Source organism: Tachysurus fulvidraco, chromosome 12, assembly GCF_022655615.1.
Source record: "Tachysurus fulvidraco isolate hzauxx_2018 chromosome 12, HZAU_PFXX_2.0, whole genome shotgun sequence".
Classification (NCBI taxonomy): domain Eukaryota; kingdom Metazoa; phylum Chordata; class Actinopteri; order Siluriformes; family Bagridae; genus Tachysurus; species Tachysurus fulvidraco.
Window position 1 is genome coordinate 8,552,577 of NC_062529.1, and position 22,838 is coordinate 8,575,414.

The 22,838-nt window shown below is 37.3% G+C and overlaps 1 protein-coding gene across 3 annotated transcripts in view; it reads left to right on the forward strand.

Moving 5' to 3' along the window:
* The window catches only part of ldah (lipid droplet associated hydrolase), a 37,193-nt gene that overhangs the window by 3,162 nt on the left and 11,193 nt on the right, over window positions 1-22,838 (forward strand). For 2 of the 3 annotated variants that reach the window (XM_047821480.1, XM_047821481.1), the window contains 4 exons: window positions 8,629-8,763; window positions 13,880-14,049; window positions 20,966-21,206; window positions 21,293-21,304. In XM_047821480.1, the coding sequence (XP_047677436.1) occupies window positions 8,629-8,763; window positions 13,880-14,049; window positions 20,966-21,206; window positions 21,293-21,304 (558 nt within the window). The remainder of the gene's footprint in view (window positions 1-8,628; window positions 8,764-13,879; window positions 14,050-20,965; window positions 21,207-21,292; window positions 21,305-22,838) is intronic. The other variant, XM_027172552.2, reaches the window with a different exon arrangement.

A 22,838-nucleotide genomic window follows, 5' to 3' on the forward strand; every position in this document is an offset into this window, starting at 1 on the left:
TTCCTGTAAGAGATGACACACTTTCCTGTTCATTGTATACATTGCATACCATCACACACACACACACACCCCCCCCCCCATGTATTTATACATTGTGTTGTGTATATACTGTACATTTTATATATATATATATATATTTGCTGCTGTAACAGAAATTTTCCCATTGTGGGACGAATAAAGGTATATCTTATCAAAATGTTAAAACACTGAAAAGTATTTAAATTAAGAAGTTAAGAATGAGGGGAATTAAGGTTAAATAAACAAAAAGAGTACACTAGAATATGTACAGTGCCTTCATTATTAAAATGTATATTGAGATGTATATATTACACTCAACATAAGCCATTAAAGGCAGACTACACATGTGTAAGTGAGAAAAGTGAACTGTAGTAGAAAATCGAAAAATGGCAGGCAAAGCACAGGTCAGAGTAATAAAAGGTCATTTAAACAAAGGCAAAGAATTGAACACAGCTGAATATAACTAAAAGGACAGTGACTGTGAGCGTGGGAGTACAGATGAGTTCTGGGAAGGTTAGTCCAATGTGGCCATGGTTCACTATAGGAAACTGACGTTAGCGGACGTGTCTGTATTTCTTAGAGCGTAAGTAGGATCATTTCAAAGGCCAAGATGCAAGTAAAGTTGGTGGTAAAAAAAAAAAAAAGCAGTTTGTGATGGGAATGGAGAATGGGTAACTGCATGTGAGAGCCTGTGTAATTATTCAAGCCTTTTAATAGCTTTGCGTTTGAGCTTTGTAATGGATTTACTTCAACACATATACTCTGTGTTTCATTGTATTAGGCAGAAAATGTGTTTTTGTTGGTAAAGCATTTTCAGCCCCATTTGTACTCCAAGAACTTTTCATATACTGTCATGTACTGTTCATTATACAGTATCTCCTACGATTTAACATTGAGCCTCGTGTCATGTTCTACAGAATAAAATGCAACAGTTCACCATTGATTGTGAAGGTTGATGATTTTACTTAATTAGTTGTCTGTTGTGAATGTTGAGCAAACGTATTACATAAGGAGAAGTACATGATGGTGATATTACAGGAAAATGTGATCATATGATGGCTTGCAATTGATGCATCAGAAAGGAACAGATATTTCACAGGTTCTGTAGTTTTAAAGATAAAATAGCTAGCTTAGTTTTATTGATTCAGTGTAATTGTTTCGCTCTTCTGTCCAGCCTTTTCCTTTTCAATGGGTTTCATTGTCTGACTATAACTGAAATAGAAAGTGCAATGATTATGTAACCCAGATCAGACACATTTAACACATGTCGAATTACTGCTGCTAACTTATTAAGCATCGAGCCTCCAGCTACAGGTGTGAAACCTGCTCAGGACGATGACCTTAACGATGGCTACGTTGCACGGCTGCTTTCTTCAGCTCTGAATGTCACTGAGCATTGTACTCAATGGACTCTTTATGGCCTTCAGAGAGCTTGAGTAAAGGGCTGTTATTGTAGAGCCTGTGCCCTTTTCCCTAAAGATAACAACAATAATCACCATCGTCTCACCAGAATCAACCCTCTTTCTCTTCCAGTGTTTCATAACAATCATGGTGGGAGCGCAGGTGCTGAGGTTTTAATGTGTTAAAAAAAATACATAACAGTCTGAGAGAAGGGTGGAACCAGTTATATAAAGTCAAAGCGTAAGCTCTAAAAAGGCTGCAGAAGACTTGTCATGCTTTGTCCATTTATGGCTGGAACATTGTTACCTATCAGGGACTTGTTTTCTAGTGGCATTGAACAATTGTCAGGGTTACATGTGTAAAATCTTCCTTCACTGGATGAGTAAACCTTTCTTTTTTGTTTTGTTTTTTTTTGTATCTGAAATAGCATTCAACGTTTAAGAAAAACATTACATTTATCTTAGCAAATCTTTTTACCTCAGTATTATAAGGTTCTGTCTTACCTATTAACCACATCTAATCTACTTCTTCAGTGAGAGATTTTATTCATCCTGTGGTGTTTTTTAATGTGTAATATTCTTTTTCCAAGTTCACAAGTAAATCCTGTCTGTCAGCCAATCGTCCTACAGGGTGAACAGTGGATGAGTACAATATTAGCAGCCAAAGGCCCATTAAAAACCCTGTTTAATTTACACTGTGACAGAAGAGAACAGACTTTAGGGTGAGACGGAAGAGAAAGTACTTTTTAGCTAGACATGTACTACATACCCCCCCCATTAGACTTATAGTTAATAATAAAATAATGAAATAATACATAAAATAAGTATACAAAACATGGACAGTACCCTTCTATAGAAACAGCGTAAATGTAAACGCATCTGTAAATTAGAAAATCTTCAGCACAGCACAGAGCTAGTATTGTGGATAACATTAAGATTAAGTATTACTGATAGGTGCGTGCTGAGTGCCTCATAAACAGATGTTTCCAGTCTAACCAGGAACTGAAGGTCAGCCAGTAGACTACTGGACAAAATGCTTTTGGAAGTATTTGTGTGGTTGTGCAGAAACAGTTTAAAAAAAACTATAAAATCTTCTAATGTACACTGAACAGCCACCTTATTAGACACACCACAAACACCAACTGCAACACCTAATTCTGGTTTCTGGTCCCCTTGTGCATTTAGAACAACATTTTGTTCTTGTGTGTGTGTGGCATGGATTCCACAAGCCGTAGGAAGTTCTGGTTGTTTTTGTGACTGCGTCGCATAATTGCTGCAGTTTTGTCAGCTCTACATTCATGTTGTGAATCTCCTGCTCTAGGGCAGAGGTAGATTAATGGCTTGGGCTTTGGGTTACTGTTCAGATGGTTGAAGGTTCAAGCCCCAGTAACACCAAGCTGAAACTGTTGGGTTCTTGAGCAAGGCCCTTAACTCTGCTCCAGGGGCGGTGTATCATGACTGACATTGTGCTTCCTAACAAGCTGGGATCTGGAAAGAAAATGATTTCACTGTGCTGTAATGTAGATGTTACAAATAAGGCATATTTTGTGATGATTCCTGCTTTCTAACATAGTGTTTTTTGATGCCGGACACAAGGCAGGTGTGTGTCCGTAGATTCATGATTTGAATTTGAAATTCATCAAACCAGGGAAAGTTTTTTTCTTTTCTTTTTTTCTTTTTCTAATTTTCAGCTCCACGGATGTGTTCCAAAAAAATGTCTGCAAAATTTATATTAATATTGTTCAAAATCTATATGATAACTTTAAATTAAATGGCTTCCTCCTGAGAGTATTACAATTTATTATTTATTTAATGTGCTTAAGAGACGAGAGCTCTGCCTGTGTTTGGACACTGTTTGGCTGTCAATTTTGATAAAATAATTTTGAAGTAATCATAAATTGTTGGTCTTTGTTGAGCTGTAAATATCTCAAACAGCTCTTGTACGTTGTAATACTAAGGTCAGAAAACGTTAATAATATATAGAATGACATGAACTCTATTCCTTTTTAATCGTAGTATAATGTTTTCCTGTAAGCGTTAAGATGTTGTTTATTAATGATCTGTTTATAGACAGCATGCAGAGTTTTACCCCTCTGCCAGAATGATAAGCTTAATGACTTGTTTCTACAGGATTCTGTGTTTCGTGCAGAGTATCTCTGCTTATCTCAAGCCTTATCAGACCAAACACGGGTTATTTCAACCTTTTTAAGATGTCAGGTATTTCCCCGATGGGATCAAATTCCAGTTAATCAGGAGAGCCTGAAAGCAGTGATAGGATCTGTGCCCAGATGAATTGACATTCCTTTTGGTTGCAGTTAACTTTAGATGCATAACACCCATGTCGATCTGTCGGATCGCTGAATAGCCACAGCTTATCCTAATTGTCTTGAGATATCTTTAGCTCTGCATGACCACTACTGGGAGATAACCAATGCAGATTGTTTTACCATCCAGACAGCTGCACTGTGTAATACTGGAGATATTTTAACATAGAACCGAAATGTTCTTCAGTGGTTGTTTTGGAAAATGTTTTTACATTACAGTGAATAGATGCTGCCAGCATATGCTGTGCATAGATGATCGATAACTCTTATTTTACAAATGTGGTGTGGTGTGGTGTGGAGTGGTGTGGTGTGCTGGTCTTTAGTAAAATAGGTCTTCCATCACTTGAGAATGAAGAAGTTTACTTTTTTTTTTTTTTTTTTACACATTGTTGAGCTATTCATAATTTGTTGGGGAATGGGGAGGTGGGGGAGTAAGAAGAGTAACTTGTTATAGCTCATATTAAAGCCATAAAGATGTTCAGAGAGTTTGGAATGGCCTCTACAGATGGTTTACATTTAGAAGAACCTGATGTGCACAGCACTCTCCAAGCAGCTGCTACCAATAACCTTCAGAATCACATTGTTTGATAATTCATAATGATCTTACAAAGATTCATTCTAGTCTTTCCTCAGCTCCCCATATACTATCTATAAGGGTGTTGCTATGAGCTCTTCTTGCTCTTTTCCAATCTTTTCCAGACTGAGGGATTCCTGAATCAATCTATGTAAAATTATGTCTTTTAATAACGATTGAAGCCTGAAGGTTTTTTTCTTCTCTACTTTTTCCCCATGCTTTGCTTCATTTTTCATTTTCGCAGAATACTGAAACTATACGGAGTGCCCTTGTCAATCCTCACAGTTCCTAGTTTCCCAATATTCTTTCTTTTTCTGCTTAAGCTTCACACTTTTCTATTGCTTTATTTTGTGCAAAACCCTTACCATCCATCTGGTCTTGCAAACGAGGTGCTGCAGTAAACAGAGCAATGAGGAACACCTTGGATAATTATTGATGATGATGATGATGATGATGATGATGATGTTAGTCGTTACAAGTGAGACTTTAAACATAGAGTTTCCTGTTCCTGGGTAATTCAATATCTATAATAAACCATTGTTTACTCACCTGTTTTTGCATTTATAGCAACCCCTTATTGATTAAGTTGATTATTATTTAATTATTTATTTATTTTTTCCACATAGTGATGATTATATTGGATTTTATATGTGAATGGTTTATTGATTTGCGTCGACTTTTTATACAGGAGACATTCTGCGAAAGACACATCAGGTACCTCAGACCTAATCTCCTGCAGCCTTGCTCTCATCTGGAAACACAGCGAATCATGAACTTAAAGAAGAGCCCTCAGAGATAAAGTTGTCTATCCAAAGATCTGGCCACAGTGACCCTTGTCTGTATGTTTGCCAGGGTCAATAAATCATTTCCAGTTCTTCCTCTTTCGTAAGATAGATAGACATTTTGGCATGTTAAGAACTGATCCATTAAAGGATACTCCACACAGTGTCTTGTGATAAAGAATTCCAGCACCTTTGGGTATTGTTGATGTCTAAAATACAGCTTCTTTTGTGACCCAAATCTGTGACTGTGATTCAGTATTGAAGATATCAATCAAAGTGGACAGTTTATGTTCAGCTGGCTTTTGGAATTGTGTCCCAGACTAAAATGCATGTTATCCCCAGTTTGCAGTACAATTTTTTATTTTATTTTTTTTACTTGTGCCAAACTTGACAACATATTTCATCCTGCAAAAACCTCATGGGTCGCACATCACTGTTTGGCTAGCTTAACTGAGATTTAGGGGTGTGTGTGTCTGTGCCCCCCCCCTCTCTTTCTCTCTCTCTCTCTCTCTCTCTCTCTTTATCTCTCTCGGTGTGTGTGTGTGTGTGTGTGTGTGTGTGTGTGTGTGTGTGTGTGTGTGTGTGTGTGTGTGTGTGTGTGTGTGTGTGTGTGTGTGTGTGTGTGTGTGTGTGTGTGTGTGTGTGTGTGTGTGCGTGTGTGTATGTAGAAGGAAAGGTTGTCGGAGCGAGTGGGCTCTGCACCTGCAAGGCTACGTCAGTGGCGTGGTAGTCCATGTAGCCTCGGGGTCAGAGACGGCAGGCAAGGTATCTGTTTAATGTTCCAGCGAACAGTGCTGAATTTATGAACCCTGTGGAAAGAGGGAAATGATAACATGAGCGAGAAGAGAAGAGGAGCTTATGCTTCTGTGCCCTTTTATATACATATATGTGTGTGTTTGTGTGTGTGTGTGTGTGTGTGTGTGTGTGTCTCTGTATGTGATTTTTATTTCTGTTCACACAAACAGACTAGACCTGTCTGACCAAAGAGTTTTAAGGAAGACTTTCCTTTTTATTCCAGTCCAGCAACACATATATAATGGGAAATAAAAGAGTACTCTAACTTCCTGACTGAACTCTATACACAAATAAACACTGTATTTTATAGTCATGAATTCCTCAAGTAGATTTTCCCCTGGATATATAACCTGCTGGTTTTGTGGTGTAATCCAGGGTGGAGCAGTGCTTCACTTCCTCACCAGCTCCCTCACACTTTGCCCTTAAAGCTGATGGTTACAAAAAATTCAGTATTTGGAAAAGGCTTTTTATTCTGTCTGGGTCTTGATAGAGAGTGGCAATGACTTTATTGTAGTGAATTGAAGCAGTTGTTAGTCATGCTGAATGTGGTTGAAAATGGCTTGGAAGGACTGCTGTTGGCCTTCGCTGCATGTCTGCTTCCTGTCCAGACATCAGTACCGACAGAGTTCTCCAAATGTGGTCAGTTTTAGCTCCAGAGACCGATGAGCAGAAACAACATGCACTGATCAGGAGATTTGCCTGAAATCACTCCATGCCCATTCGGTATGGTAATAACAGTGAGGAAAAGTCACATGGACATAAGTATTCAGACCCTTTGCATCAACACTTCAAAACCTCAATCCAGACAGAAGAATCTGTCATTATAATGAAAAAAAAATAGCACTCCCTTTGTCACCTCTTAACTAACTCCCAAAATAATAACAAGAATAATTTTCACATAAAACATTAGCATTTAAACCTCTACCCTAGCACACGTTTAAAATCTTTTATATACAGCACTTCATGTATTGCCCTCTGCTTGATAATTCATGTTGCTTCTATTTCATTTGTGTGTCAGCATAAACTAAAGGCTATACATTTGTAGTGATCTTAATGGCTATTATTTATATAAGCTGCTTTTTAATTTCTTGTGAGGCTGCTCACCAAAATTTGCTATATAGAAATGACACCCCAAATATCCACATACATATGTTAATATGTCATAAAACATTGCATACTCTAAGTGGAGCTGTAGCAAGTGAACTAATTCAATTATAAGAGCAGAGGAAATTGATTTAAAAACACTTGTAAGTTCTGCACATATTTTTAAACATCAGTTAGAAGAAAATGTCACACACACACACACACACACACACACACACACAGACAAGAACCTCGCTAGAAAATCATATGAATAAGGCATAAAAACCTTTATAACCCAGCAAGCTATAATCAGCTCTGTTGTTTTCTGATTAATGACTGATGAAAAGTGAATACAAACATGAAAACAAACTGTGTGTGCTAGCGATTAAGATCAAGCGCAATAGTTTAGGCCCATGTGCAGACTACCGCTCATACACCACAGCTGTTTTTAAAGTCTCAACAGTTTCTTCAGCCCTCACATGCTCTTGTTTAGAGGTTTTGTATTTAGTCATTAATGGTGTTAAGTGGCTTGTAAAATGTTTCAGTTTGCTCTAAGGCATCAGTTTGATAAGGTTTGATTACCAAAGCCAGCTGTTCTACTACTTCAAAGGAAAACAACTGCATGTGCATTGCTACTTCATTCACCCTGTGACTACCTTGGGACCTTTTGTCTTAGTTTAAATGACTTGTCCATATTTCAATGGTGATTTTGTAGTCTTCAGAGAATAGACTGATATACAATTTGTTTTCAGAAAGGTCTTTATGTGGCATGTGTGTTTTCTTGTGTGAGGAAGGAGCTGCATCTGGGACAGTTTTGCTCATTGTGCAGCTTCACAGCATTCTTAACAGGCCAAATGACTCACTGTACTGAGATTTATCTACTGCCTAAGTGGACACCAGGGATGGAATTTACACCTCCAACATCGTATTTCCAAGATGATTCTTTATTAGTTAGAATGGGCAGCATATTTTTCTTACAAATGCTGCATAAAACAGTGATTTTACACACGCACGCACACACACACACACACACACACTTCTTCCACGATTTATTATGATATACTGATGCATACAGAGCAAAAAGCACACAGGCTTTGACTACACAGGCAAAGACACATTAGGATCAGCAGTGACTATCAAATATCACTTATGTTTTGCATCTTCTTGTGCACCATATCATCAGATTGTTCTGAATGGTTAAGTAAGATTTAACTAATTAAGGCCCTCAGTACCTACCTGAAGTCCTAAGGGTCTGTCTGCACCAAACTCTTGAGTGAATACCAAAAGCAGCTACATGTGATGCCACTATTAATCATATAAACTGGGGGGGGGGAATGTTTACTTTTTGTTTAATGCATAATGATAATAATGACAATCAATTTTGTCCATATTGTTGTTAGTTCACATTACAAATCACATTACATCTTTACAATTTTCAATTCATGTCATGCTGTTTAATTTCAAGATGTATTAAGGACATTTTTATTACAGGAGCAGTGGTGTATCTCACAACAGATCTTTTATTTGGGCACAATGAAGATGCACAAAGTGTTCACATTTCTGCTTTCCTTCAGTTCACATTCATTTTTCAGCATCATTGGCATAAAGCAGATAACAGAGTGTTCATTGTGATTTTTCTCTCACCTCTACAGGCAACCCAGGTGTAGTGGGATTTTATAAGACCTTCATGTGGACATTGTATCAGGCATTTAACAAGCTATACCCAGTCTGGGCTGTGAGTCATGCCGGGCACTGTGCACTTCCAGACACGATGGATATGGTTGAAGGTAAGACACAAAGACTAGCTTGCTTGACTGTTTGTTGCTTATGTTGGTTACATCAGATTCTCATGTTTAGGGAGTCATGCAGCTCTTTAAAACATAAACAAAACAACTATGACTTGCTTTTTTAGCTGCTAACTTTGTTTTAGATCAGTTTTCTGACCTGTCTGTAGGCATATACTGTTCATATCCACTGTGAATGTAGATATCATCATAAAATATAAAACTTGACAAGATCACTATCCCCATTAAGACAGTAGGTGGCAGCAGACAATTAAACAGGTTTAAAGACTGCAGTTGTCCCACAAATTGTGAGGCATCAATTAAAGGCTATCAGACGATCCAAACGACATTAAGAAAAATGTCATCATTGCTAAATTGTGTAACCTAAATTCTAATGAATATTTTCATTGTTTATTTCATTTCCCCATAGCTCTTAATCCAAGGTAGCTAAAGACATTTTATGTCTAACACTAAGGATTTATGGCCATCTTGCTGAGCTGTAGTTGTGTCACAGTGTGTAGCTGCCAGACAAATCTCAGGGAAAAGGGATTCTCCTTACCACACAGTAGGGAGGAATGTTGAACGTGTACAATGCTGGCGAGCTGAACCAGGCAGATCTCGCTCTTCTTCCTCATGCCAGTGTATAAATGTGTCCAGTATGTTCAATCACGAACCAGAGTGGACGTTTTTATTGAGCCTGCTACGTGGGAAAGACATTAGCCAAGCCCACCTGTAATAAGCCAAACCACATACAGATGGCTTGGATCACCTAAAACAGCACTTCCACTGGCTAGCTTGATGGATTGGACAGTAGAGGTGGAAGATGGCCATAACAGGTCTGTAGACAGGGCAAAAAATACCTCAGAGACCATTCAGTTCTTATTCAAATATATGCTGATATATTTACGGATATAACAATTTATTGTAATAATTATTTATATTTGTACGTATGTAACTATTGTGATATTGCGGAAAGAGAGGAATTAGAATGTGGTAGATTATAAAATATGTACAGACTTAAAGGATGTCATCATTAAACAGTCCTCAACCCAAAAGCACTGACTAACTCTTCTTTTAATTGGGAACAAATGGTGAACGTTCACCTAACCACAACTATAAAAACACTATTAATCACAGACACGCATGCAGTATGAGTCTATAGCCGAACTAATACCAGTGACACCCATTGCTCCCTGTATCATGGCACAGAGTCACAAGTACAGAGTGCGGAATAAATCTGAGCTCTGCAATGAAATCCAGTGTGCCAGAAGATGACACCAAGGGGCAAATATTTGCCAAGGCAGCACAGATAAAAGTGAAGATCTAATTAAATGTTATATTTCTTCTCCCAAAGCTCTGTTTGAGTGACACCACTGATCATCGTCAACAAGAGGTTTAAGCACAGCGGTATCATGTATATAGGCCACTATTTCCCCCTGGACTGTTGTCTTTAAACAATGATTCATCTTTCATCATATTCTGCCATTTGGTTCACAGATGCCCTTGTCCATTGAAATAGCTGCTTTTGTTACAACCCATTTTTGAAGTTATAGATTATAGGACTGCAGCCAGCTAAGATGTTTGAGGAGATCATATGACTATTATGCTATCTTACCCTGATCAGATTTTCTCCTTCTCCATATGGTGAGAAATGAGGAAGTCATTTTTCTCTGAGGAAAAATGTATGTAATATTACTAATACTTTTGCAGACATGGTTCCAGATTTATCAAAATCTAAGCTAAATGCCTCATTCATTAGCTGTGAGACAGTGTGGTGGCGCAGGGGACATGGGGGTCCCTGGTGTAAGAACAGGTCATATCAACTGAGATGATCACATTCTAGTGCTTTTGGAAATCATTGTGAAAGTTTGATGCATCAATCAACAAGGCAGTGAGTTTGGACAGTTTGCTCTATCTTGCACAAAAGCTCCTCATTTCAATCCATCCATGGATGGCTAGCTTTAGCAAGAAACTCGTATACCCATTCCTCTAGTGCCCAAGATAGAGTGTGGTCTGCATTTAATTGTGATGCCAATATATGTTACAAGCTTGTTAAAGACAAGGTGGATTTTGTTTGTCCGTGTTACCAAGTGAACTAATTGCTGATTGGTTTCAGCCTTGCCACAAAAGGACAAGCTGACATCATGTCAGTAATTCTCTCATTAACAGAGTGTTTGAGTGTTTATGAGGACAAGGCTGGAAATCACTCTGTCATGCTGATTCAGTTAGAATAACAGACTGGAAGCTTTAAAAGGAGGGCGGTGCTTGTGCTTGAAATCATTGTTCGTTCTTTGTTAACTATGGTTACCTACAAAGAAACAAGTACAGTTATCATATTGCTGTTAGTAAAATTGTGCTTAAATCGATAATTTATCGGATCATCAAGAACTTCAAGGATAAAGGTTTAATTGCCGTGAAGAAGGTTTCAGTGGCCAGGAAACTCACCAGACCTTAATCCCTTCATGAACTTGTGGTCAGTCCTCAAGAAGTGGGTGGACAAACAAAAACCCACAATTTCTCTAAATCCATGCATTGATTATGCAAGAATAGAGAGCCATTAGTCAGGATGTGGCCCAGAGGTTGATGCCAGACACCATGCCAAGGTGAATTGTAGAGGTCAATTGTAATGTTATTGTCCATTAAAGACTCTGACTCTTATGAAATGCTTGTAATGATACTTCTAAGATCTAAAAACACTGAAGCAGCAGACTTCGTGAAAATTAATATTTTATTATTTAATAAGTCATTGTCAAAATGTTTGCCCATGGCTGTTGCATGGTCTGTACAAGTACTTCGGGTTCATCAGAGTCAAGAAGAAGAGTCGGGTCATATTATCGTTTAAAATGGTAAACACGGTCCATAGGTTTTTCATTTAGTGTCTTAACATGTTCCTCTATGATATATAAGCCTTTTTGGGAATGAGCACTTTCTGATGTGTATCTTGTGGAATCTGGTTTCAGACAATCTGTAATTTCTTACAAGTCTGTCTATTTTAAACAGACAAGGCAGCCATCACAGTTCACCTAAGTGTATTATTGTCCTTTCTGACTGACACGATGAGTTTGGTCCATTTGCCACTATATCCTTGGCACCCTTTCCCTTGGGCTTTTCTAGTATTCCAAACTAAAAACTGCTTTTGTGATAGTGATCACTTCTGTAAAGTGTTAGGGAATTCCATGCTCTGATAACAAGCTTGCCGTGCACGTCTTGGTGGCCAGACAACAATGAGGTGACCTTGTTTTTGAATATAGGCCCATGCTTGTATCAACCAGCTGTGTAAATTGGTTAGTTGACCTAGCATCTTTTAATGATGAGCCTTTAGAACATTTTTTGCTCTGCACCCACTCAATTATTTAAACTGAAAGGCAGCTATTTAACCCTCACCCCAACTGTTCATCTCCTACACAGACCAGACATGGCAGAAAAGACATCTCTTGCTGGCCAATGTCACTATGTACTCTCTCATTCATAAATTTAATATTGTAACCTTGCTTGTTCCTCATGACATTTGTGGAAACACCAAACCATCATACCGTTGTGACTTTTTTGAATACCACATTCCAGATTTTTTTCGTTCTTGCTATTATAATAGCCTCCACTGTTCTGGCACGACTGTCCACTAGAGTTTTGAGCATGGATGCCATTTGGTGCCTTGAATCCATGGACCCAACCTGCCTGTCAAATGATCAGGCTGGTGGAGGTGGTATAATGGTACAGGGAATGTTTTCTTGGCACAGTTTTGGCCCATTGTAGAAAAAGAAGTTAGATGGACAAATAGGGTTTTTTTATTTTCTAAATCTTTAATTAATCATACAACCTATAAATCAGAATAGATCTTCCTTCGTGATATTAATATGCTGTTTTTTTGTCAGTACTTGGTGAACAGAAAATTTACATAAGACTAATCACTAATTACCTAATCATGTAGTGATTTGTTGCACAACCATTTTTCAAAATATTATCGACTTTACTCAAGTTTACGGCTTTATCCAGACCTGAAAGACCGTCATTTCATCAGTGTTTTAAAGTCTTAATTGTGTGTATATAGCAAAGAGTACCATAGCTGGAAATAAAGTTTTCAAAAATTTTGAAATTTCCTTAGAGGATGGCTCTTTATTTAAGCTAACCTTTACTTTATTTTTATTTAAGGAAATAAGACATGTTTATTTACAATTACTTACATTTGTCATTTATTAAAATGTAGGTTTGTTGGTTTGAATTTGTGTTGTCGCAGAGCAGATTTAAAGGAATATAAAATTTCAAATTAAAAATAAATATTTTCCATTATAATTTTTTTTAGTCATATTGAGGATGGTTTGATTACAGAAGATTCCGTCCAAATATTTATCAGATTTCTTAAACAAAAAAAAGAAAAAAAATTGTGTGTGTGCGTGTGTGTGCGTGTGTGTGTGTGTGTGTGTATGTGATGCATTCAGATACTTAACAGCATGTAATGAAACAAAAGCTTATGTGGTTAATTACAGTATTAGCTCTCTGGCCAAGAGTGTTAATATGCACCAGTGTGTAGGTTTGTCACAATATCCAGCAAAATATCCATCCCAACTACATCTCAAAATCTGTTCAAAAATACCAGAAAAGAGTTAGGGACTTGCTCAGCGGCCAAGCACTGGCAACTCGGTGGTCCTATGATTCAAACTCAAAACCATGCAATTAATAATCCACCACCTTAACCACAGAGCTTCCACTTTCATTGTTGCTTAATATTGTCACAGCAGTATCCATCTTTTCTCTTGTCCAACACCCATCCACTGTGTCTCAGAGATTCAGACCCTTTCTCGAATTAACACTACTTCATTTAGTGCTGCTTGGATGACATTAATATCAGTGCCTGCCAAGCATTGTTCAGGACTTCAGGTTACTGGAATTGTTGATAAGGTGTTATTTTACCTGTCCAAAAACATAATGAAGAACAAGATCAAGATGTTGAAAGAAAACGCCACACATGAATAACTTGCCAATTTAAAGTGCCCCTTATATTACTGTATTGTTCACTGTTTCTAACAGCTGTAATGAGACTCCTGTAATCAGGAAACAGATATTGGTCAGTACGATGATCGCTATGTGTAGGTTGTTTATTGCCTTGTTTTGTACGTTTAAGATGCTTCGGTGGCCGAGGCAGAGGATGTGTTTGGCTTGAATGGGCAGATTGAGCACAAACTCGGCTTTCTCTTGGAACACGTGCCCCGAGACACACACCTTATCCTGATTGGTCACTCAATCGGCTGCTACATCATTCTGGAGATGATGAAGAGAGACCCAGAGTTAAAGGTAAAAAGTTATACCAAGAAACATGTTTTTGTTTTGTTTTGTTTAATATATATTCACGTTTTCACAGTTCGATGTACTGTATTTATACTGTTCAATTTCAGCTTTAATTTTGATCTTTATTTACTTATTTTGGGTGTAATTTCTTAATCTGACCATTAAAGACATGATAATATAAGCCACATAAACAGCTTGCTTTTACCATGATTAAATGAATTCTATTTCTTTTCTCTTCACTGTTTTAGAGCTTAAGAACAATGACCCAGCATAAAGTCTAAGCAGGAAGAATGAATTTCACTTAGTGACTCACAGCTGTCTCTAGAGGCTATTGTTTGCTCATTCAGCCTGCTTCTCTTTATTAAAGCATGTAAATAATGACTAGCTCTGCATGACTTTCTTGGCCCTGTCTGCTCGGCCTCTGTATTCTGCTTTACTAATGTGTGTCTGGCATGGTTTAAATGTTCAGCAAAACATGAGCAGGATTATGTACAGTTTAGAAGTGTCCTGAGATGCCACTGCTGAACAGGATAATAAGACAGTTCTTCTCCCATGTGCCTGCTGTGCAAAAGGTCAGGAGATTAAATAAGGTGAAAAAGAACTTTGATTTTCTTTCTCCCTCTGGGGATTTTTTTGCTACTAAGATGTGTACTTTGTCATTTTTATTTTCAGGCTTTGCTTCTAGTGTTTTTTTCTCCCTCTCCCTATCCCTCACCTCTTTTCATTAACTTCCTGCCTGTTTCAGTCCCTTGTTTTCTTCTTTAGAAATATTTAGTTCCACTCAAGGGCCTTATACAGATGTGCATATAACTCATAATAACAGACAAGATCTACATCATAATTCTTCACATAAAGTTCAAGTGCTTAAAGACCTTACTCATTCAGTCATATAATAACTTTTACAGCATGTCCTGGAAATGTGTACACTTTTATGCTTTAAGAACTGGATATGAGGAAATATTGTATCAAGCTTGCGACTCATTGACATCACTAAATTGTTTTCTTTCTTTTTTGGTTTATAGATATATGGTTTGAAGTATGTCTCACTTCTGTTTCTTTCTCAGGAGGTGATTGACTTGGCCAGTCTAAAGCCTTTAAATTTTAGTTGTTATCTTGTTTGGAGTTCGTCCAAATTAGACTGCTAGCATTTCTCTGTAAATTGGCAGACAGAATGTTTCTGTAGACGTCTTCTGCTACTATCATATGTTACATCATCAATAAGGATTAATGAGGCTGCTCTACACACAGCCTTGCAAGCCCAAGCCATGACACTACCTCCACCATGTTTCACAGTTGAACTTGTATGTTTTGGATAATGAGTAGATCCACACTTTCTCCACACTTTCCTTCATTTTGGTAGAGGTTAATATTGCGTAATATTGTCACCCGTGCCCTGTAAATGTTGTTGGTGACTGTTGTTTTAGGTTTTTCTTCACAGCTCTCACAAAATTTCTGTCATCAGTTCTGTCATCTGTCAAAATTTATGTCAGCTGTTGCCGTTTTACTTGGACGGACATTCCAATTTGTTATGTCGGCTATGCCAAATGTTTGTGGATTGTTTGTGTGGAAATACGAAATACATGTCGGTCACATGTTCCAATATTTTTGACTGAAAATTGTGTTCTTATACAAATATGCTATTGTCCAAGTTGTTTAATCCATTTAAATACCTGGAAATAAAACCCGAAATTCTGTACTCTTTTCACGTGCTCAACTTTAATAAAAAACAACTTTTAAAAAATAATTAATTGACCTTGCCATTCCAAAGTTTGGGAGGGGACAGTAGTCCATCTAGTGCTTCAAATATCTTAAGATGTTTAACAGTTTAATACGCTATTTGAATCCACCCTTGTTAACTTTCTTTAATATTCTTTACGTGTACACTATTGTCTATTATTTCCTTTTCTGGACCAGGTTATACCTAAACTATTATGAAGTCGTGGCATGGCATGTCTACATAGAAGAAGAAAAAAGAGTATAAAAAAGAAAAAAAAAATATTTCCCTCACTGCTGCAGATTGTAGACTGCCAAAAATGCAACATGGTGATTATGTATGATATGTGATAATCAGAAACTCCTGTTCCGTTAGGCTCTAACTATGTGGGTTTGAGTCAAGGGCCCTGCTGAGGTCTAGGGAGACAATAGCAAGTTTTGCTTGGCTTTTTTCTCTGAAGTGGACAGGTGGCATAATTTTTCAGCTTGTAAATGGAAGCAGCATGTATGGCTTCCAGCCAGTCACTTAAAAAGGTTCCTTTAACAATATCACCACTGAGATTATTCTGAAGGACAAATACAGTAGTTCCTTTTAATGTTGATTGGCTCTTGTCGGTATAGACTTGTATTCATAAAAGATTATTGTCATGCGGGTAATTTAAAATGGCAAGGCGACTGGGCTTGTGGCTTAAATACTCATCACTACATGCCCAGCCACTTTGACTGAATGCTACTAGACATCATTATGGACATGTTTGTCTTAGAAAGATCAGGGTTACGCGACTGAATGAATATCGTCTTTGGTCTGCTGCACATGTGTGCTGAAATTGTGTAACTCCAGCCTACTCAGCATTGTTGGGACTTCTGCCCATTCTAAGACTCTGAGGTGAATGTTTAGACTCCAGCTGGTCTAATGAACAACTCTGAGAGCACAGCAGACATTTCTCAGTTAGACTGACTGCCATGAGAAGAAAGCCCTTCAAGAACTAGCAGGCTATTTTGCAGGGGGCCAGGGCACAAGCTAAGAAATTATTCCATCATGTACCTTGGGAATGACAGATTATTTGATTTAAGAGCTTAAGTAGAACTTAAGTAAAGTCTAAAGTTTCTTTAGATATTGATCTTAAGTTTATTCTTACTTCTGTTGATATTCTATCAACAAGTAACTTTTTAATCGTTTGTCATTACTACTGTGATACAGAATGTTCTTGTTTCATGTATAAAATTTAGGTTAATTCACCTACAAATTGCAAGCTAATTTGCCCACCTTGATCTTCATGGATAAATCTAAACAGATGTGTAAAGCAATCTCCATTTGTTTTGTATTTTACTTTATTTATACGCATGATCAAAATGTGTATCTTCTGCAGACCTCTTGTACGTTGAGTAAGGATGGGAAAATATGGTGCGTCGTTGGTTTTCATCAAGCTAATTCAAACCATTTTTTGGTGATGCACACAGTGAACTCCAGCTCACATCACCACATGAACTCTTCCTTACACTTTTGACTCCTTAATCAAAATATACAAACAATCCACTCAAGTGAAACTGGTACTCTGAAAAGCCAAAATTGTTTTGCAGTCAGGTTTTGTTTATATCGTATGTCAGATCTGTTATATTGCTCGCATGCTAAAGCACATTCAAAAGCACCATAGATTGTTTAGTTCCTGTGTTAAAGTATCTATCTGCCTGAGTATATAGCCAGACATAATTTTGAAACCGGAGATCATTATTTTGACAGCAATTTGACTCGGATAAAATGCTAAACTGGGAAATGTTAATATTGTCTTGGAACGCAAATTGTTTTTAAAAAATCTTGAACAATTGGTACACTAAAGTCTGTTGAATAAAAGATAATAGTATTTTAAATGTTTAAACAGAGTCGTTATCTGGGAAAGGTAATGGAAATCTTACAGATGTTTAAAGGAAAGAACTCAACAAGTGTCATTAGCCTTAGTGGAACGATGGCACGTCCCCAAAATTCCTCGAACAAAAAAAAAAAAAAAAAAAAATGCGTCTCCCGCTTCCTGCGAGTGTGTGCATCTGTATCACAGCACTTTGGGTGGGCCTCCATTCATGGAGAAAAGGTTAGGGCAGACAGGGGTGAGGTCCAAAAGTGTTGGCATTACTTCATAATTCACTTAAATAAAACATCATTACAGTCACTGTGTGTGCCAAGTAAAAGCATAAACATTACATTATATAGCTGGCTCGAGTTACAGCCTCAGTGCACACCAGGTTTTAAAAAACCAAATAGTTAAATTTGCTTAACACGCTGCAGATTGGTCAGAACTTCAGCACATTCAAGTATTCCACTGACCAATCTGGTACATTTCATGATTACTTCCAAATTGCTCTTGTAGACCTAGTTTTTGCAAGTATGTACCTTGCTTTTCAACTACATGAATAAATAAATTGGGCAGAAAATTGTTTAAAAGTTTTTCCAGACTATTGGTGAGTAGAACATTGTACCAGATTGCATACACTTTAGATGCTGCTAAGAAAAAGGTTTATAGTTATATAGTTGTATATTGCCCTTTATATGGTTGCGTAACATATTAATGGCAGTCAGACACCATTTATTTACATTACACTGTCAGTTATTACTTAAATTACATTATTGCTGTCTTTACCGTACATCTTTATGAACTCTAGGCTTGCATACTTTCTCGAAAGTAATGAGCTACGAACCAGAAAAGAAAGACAATGAATAATACATCAATAATAAACAATAAATAATAAAAGAAAGAATAATGCTGCACAGCCTTGTTGTCAGTGCTGAGTTAAAATGAGCCTGTGACATCTCGTCCACTACAGATTTTAGTACACAGGATTCAGTGACCAACTTTTTTCTTTCTCTCTCTCAATCTCCCCCGGCAAAATACAGGAAGTTTAGGAAGACCTGTACCCACAAATAGACAGGTGTTTGTTTACATGTGGCAAAGATTAAGTGTGTATGAGAGTAAGCCTGCACTTTTGAAATCCTGAGGCTGTGTCAATGTGTGTGAGGGAGAAAGAGAGAGTGGGCAATTAGAAAACCCCTCCCAGAGTTCCATTCCTGTGACCTCCATGAAGAGGAGCTGCTTCTCATCAAACTTAGTACTTTACACATCAAAGGTCACCTGTTCACACACTCGCTTATGCTCTCTCTCTCTCTCTCTCTCTCTCTCTCTCTCTCTCTCTCTCTCTCTCTCTCTCTCTCTCTCTCTCTCTCTCTCTCTCTCTCTCTCCCTCTACCTGATCTAGTCACTCAAGATTCCTTAAACCTACAATTTCTACATAGAAACACAGGAAGTAAAGAATAGAAATGTTCATCAGCGCATCTGACCTTAAAGCCGTCTTTTAAGTTCATGCTCTCAGTAGTAGGCAGTCAGATGTGAAACTCCAGAGAAGAAAAGGGCCACATTCATTAACATGAGAGTTCAATCATCTTCAGTAACTGATTTATCATGGTCAGCATCACAGTAGATTAAATGACTAATTTGTTTATATTGCGGGGAATAGAATGGGTTGGTATGTTAGAAACCATTACAGATGGGTACAAATAAATAAATAAATAAATAAATAAATAAATAAATAAATAAATAAATAAATAAACTGGCAGTAGGCAGGATTGGTCATGAGTAATGAGTGAGAGCTGCTCAAACATAAAACATATAAATAGTTCATTTATAAGTAAGAAAGAAAGACTTAAGAATGTAAAGCTACATTCATGTTTAGTCTGAGGTGTTTTTTTGTTTTTGGTCAAACAATATGTTCGAGAACATATAATACTTTTGTTTAGCAAAAGTTTGCTTTTAATTATAGATGGATTTATTACCATAAATGGTTTTGTCGGTAATTGCGCAATATAATTTATTATAGTTTATTTGCCTTAGACCAGTAAATCCCTTGCCTATAAATGTCCCCAAAAAGGATGTATTTAATCACTTTGATTTCACCAGGTTTTCTCATCTCTCCACGGAGGAAAGATATAGTTATATGGATCAGTAGAAACAGATCCTAATTCAAAAGTTTTACTGGGACATACATTGGGCTCTGTGCTTTCTATTGTTTGTACCAGAGAGTTAACAGATGTTGTGCTATAAGTCAAATCCGATGTCTTTTCTGACTAGCAGCAGTATCGGTGCTTGAAATTGGTTTGACAATGAATAAATTACATCTGGCAATACATGCGGCTGGCTATTTCATATTTCGGCACAAGGGAATGGATATTGCACTGTATAGTTTCATTGAAAAAATACTTGGCCCCAACTGCAAAGCTTTGCAAATGCAGACGAAGCACGTTCACTTTGTCTTACTGAATGAGTTGAGCCATTTTCTAGTCAGTGGCCAAACAGAGACAGGTGCTTCCTGTTTCTAGAAGTCTCTTTCTCTCTCTGTCTCTCTCTGTCTCTCTCTCTCTCTCTCTCTCTCTCTCTCTCTCTCTCTCTCTCTTTGTCTCTCTTCCTTTCTCTCACACTCTCATACTCTATGGTTCTGTCTCGTATCAGTTTCATAATAAACAAATCCCAAAAGTTACATGTCATTTCTCATATTTTGCTCACCCAGAGGCAGATTTGGAATTACATGTCAGGTGCATCATATTTGTGTGGAAGAGAAAAGTGTAAGAAACCACCTGTAGCATCTTTTACACTACATGTCAATCCAGTGCTCTCTTTTTTCCCCGAAGTGCATGTGGTTCAGTTAATGTGCAGAGCAAGAGCAAATGAATCCCAGGAATGTAAACTGATATTATTGCTACAGAGAGACCTTTTTAGGCCTGTTTTTATAGTCTGTTTTTGTGATTCAATATAGACCAGTGCTCTTAACTCTCCCAGTCTTGTAGAGCCACAGATTTTTTTTTCTTTCACCTTCATCTAAAATCCAGCTAATCTATCTTGCCTTTCTAAGGGCAGTTGCAGTGCTAAAAACCTTTTGGACTCAAAGCAAGAAACATGGGGTATGAATTTTGGACAGATTTGATCTTGGCATAGGATGATAAAGCCTCTTTGTTAAATGGCTTTGTAGGGTAGAATTTATATGTTTGTGAGATATGAAGTTCTTAAACCTCTTACAGTAAACGTTTTTTTAGTTTTTTTAGTACACACAATGTCACCTTATAATTTTTTAAGGTTAACATCTTGTTCAATCTGCCATATATTTCAAAAATCACCTGAAGTATGTCTAATATGAGCGTACTCACTGCCCCTACTCCTCCCATGGTTAGGTGGTGAAGTCTGTGCTGCTGTTCCCCACTATCGAACGCATGGCCTCAAGTCCGCAGGGCAAGGTCATGACTCCTGTGCTGTGTCACCTGCGCTACATTGTCTACTTGCCCATTTTCCTTCTCTCTCTCCTTCCCGAGAGGCTGAAGGCTGGCATGGTGCAGATGGTTTTGAGGAACATGCATTCACTAGACACATCCTGTGTCCCAGCAACCCTCAGCTTGATCAATGTGGACTGTGCTGGTGAGTGTGTCTTATCTACTTCCTACCACTTGTTCACTCGCTGAATGATGGATGTTTCAGTTGTCATTGCAGCATCACTCAACAAGGAGGCTTGCCAAGTAAGAAAATCTGTTTTTTAAATTCTTTAAAATTGTTCCTGACATCGATATCCATTATATGCTGACCCTGTTTTATTTATTAGCAAATGTTAGATGGACATTTTCCAAACCATCTGCAGCGATACGGCAAGTTTTACTTTGTGAAATGTAGTATCTGTATTACAATACAGTAGCTCATCTATCATAATTATTCAGGAAAAATAGTATTAAAGACAGCTTGACATGTACCAATGAACAGACCTCAGTGAAGTGAAAAACCACATTTCAACTTTGTTTTTAATGATAAACCAATTTTCATCAAAATAGCCATACTAAAAATATGGACTGTTGTTCTGAAAGGATATCAATTGGTATTTCTATTGATATTTCATCCATTGACTTTAAAAATACATGATGGGTATCCGATCATTGCTAACACTTGTGATGGCCTACACACAGTAAATGAAATCAGAATTTGAGTGTCAGCCAAATGAGCAGTTTTTTCCCCCAGTGTACAGAATAATTATTTATTAAAAGACTTATCTAATGTCCAGGGCTTTCCATTTGCTCAGTAATGGTGGAGATGAAGTGTTGTAAGGAGGGGCAATTATGAACCTTCTCTTCTGAGGGAGGCAGACCTGCATGGCTCTTTCTTTCAGTCTGTGTGAAAGGCAGAGTGTTTTTCTCTGTCTGTCTTGGGAGGTGGATGATTGATGCTGTGATGGATAGAGAGGCTCTGCCAAAAAGAGGCCTCAGTGGACCCTATAAGGGTCTCTCTCTCTCTTTCTTTCCCTCTCTCTCTCTCTCTCTCTCTCTCTCTCTCTCTCTGTCCAACTACGGGACGCATGCTTTTAATCATTAGCACTTTTTGTCTCTTAAAAAAAATTATATTATTAAATTTCATATATATATATATATATATATATATATATATATATATATATATATATATATATATATATATATATATATATATATATATAATGACACACCATACTGCATGTGGACACTTTAAGGACAATAATTAAAACCATACACCTTTATGTATATTTATGTATATGTAAATACATTATTTTTCACTTATATTTTCATATTGCCATTGCATGTCGTACTCTGTGTGTATGTGTATGTGACAAATAAAATTATATATATACATACGTATATATATATATATATATATATATATATATATATATATATATATATAGAGAGAGAGAGAGAGAGAGAGAGAGAGAGAGAGAGAGAGAGAGAGAGAGAGAGAGAGATAGATAGATAGGTACTCTTACACACACTGCACTTCATTAGAAACACCTCTACACCTGCACATTTATTCAGTTATCTAAGCAGCCAATCATTTGTGCAGGGAAACAGCTTTAGTTAATATACAGTACATAATAAATATACAAATGTATTAAAAAAAATGTTTTCTGTGACTTTAACAGGCTTATTTTATTCTATATGATGTCTGTGTGTCTGTATTTACAGTATATAATATCTATATATTGTTATGTATTTTCTGTTTCTTTCTTTACGTCCTTATGGCATGGTTTGGATC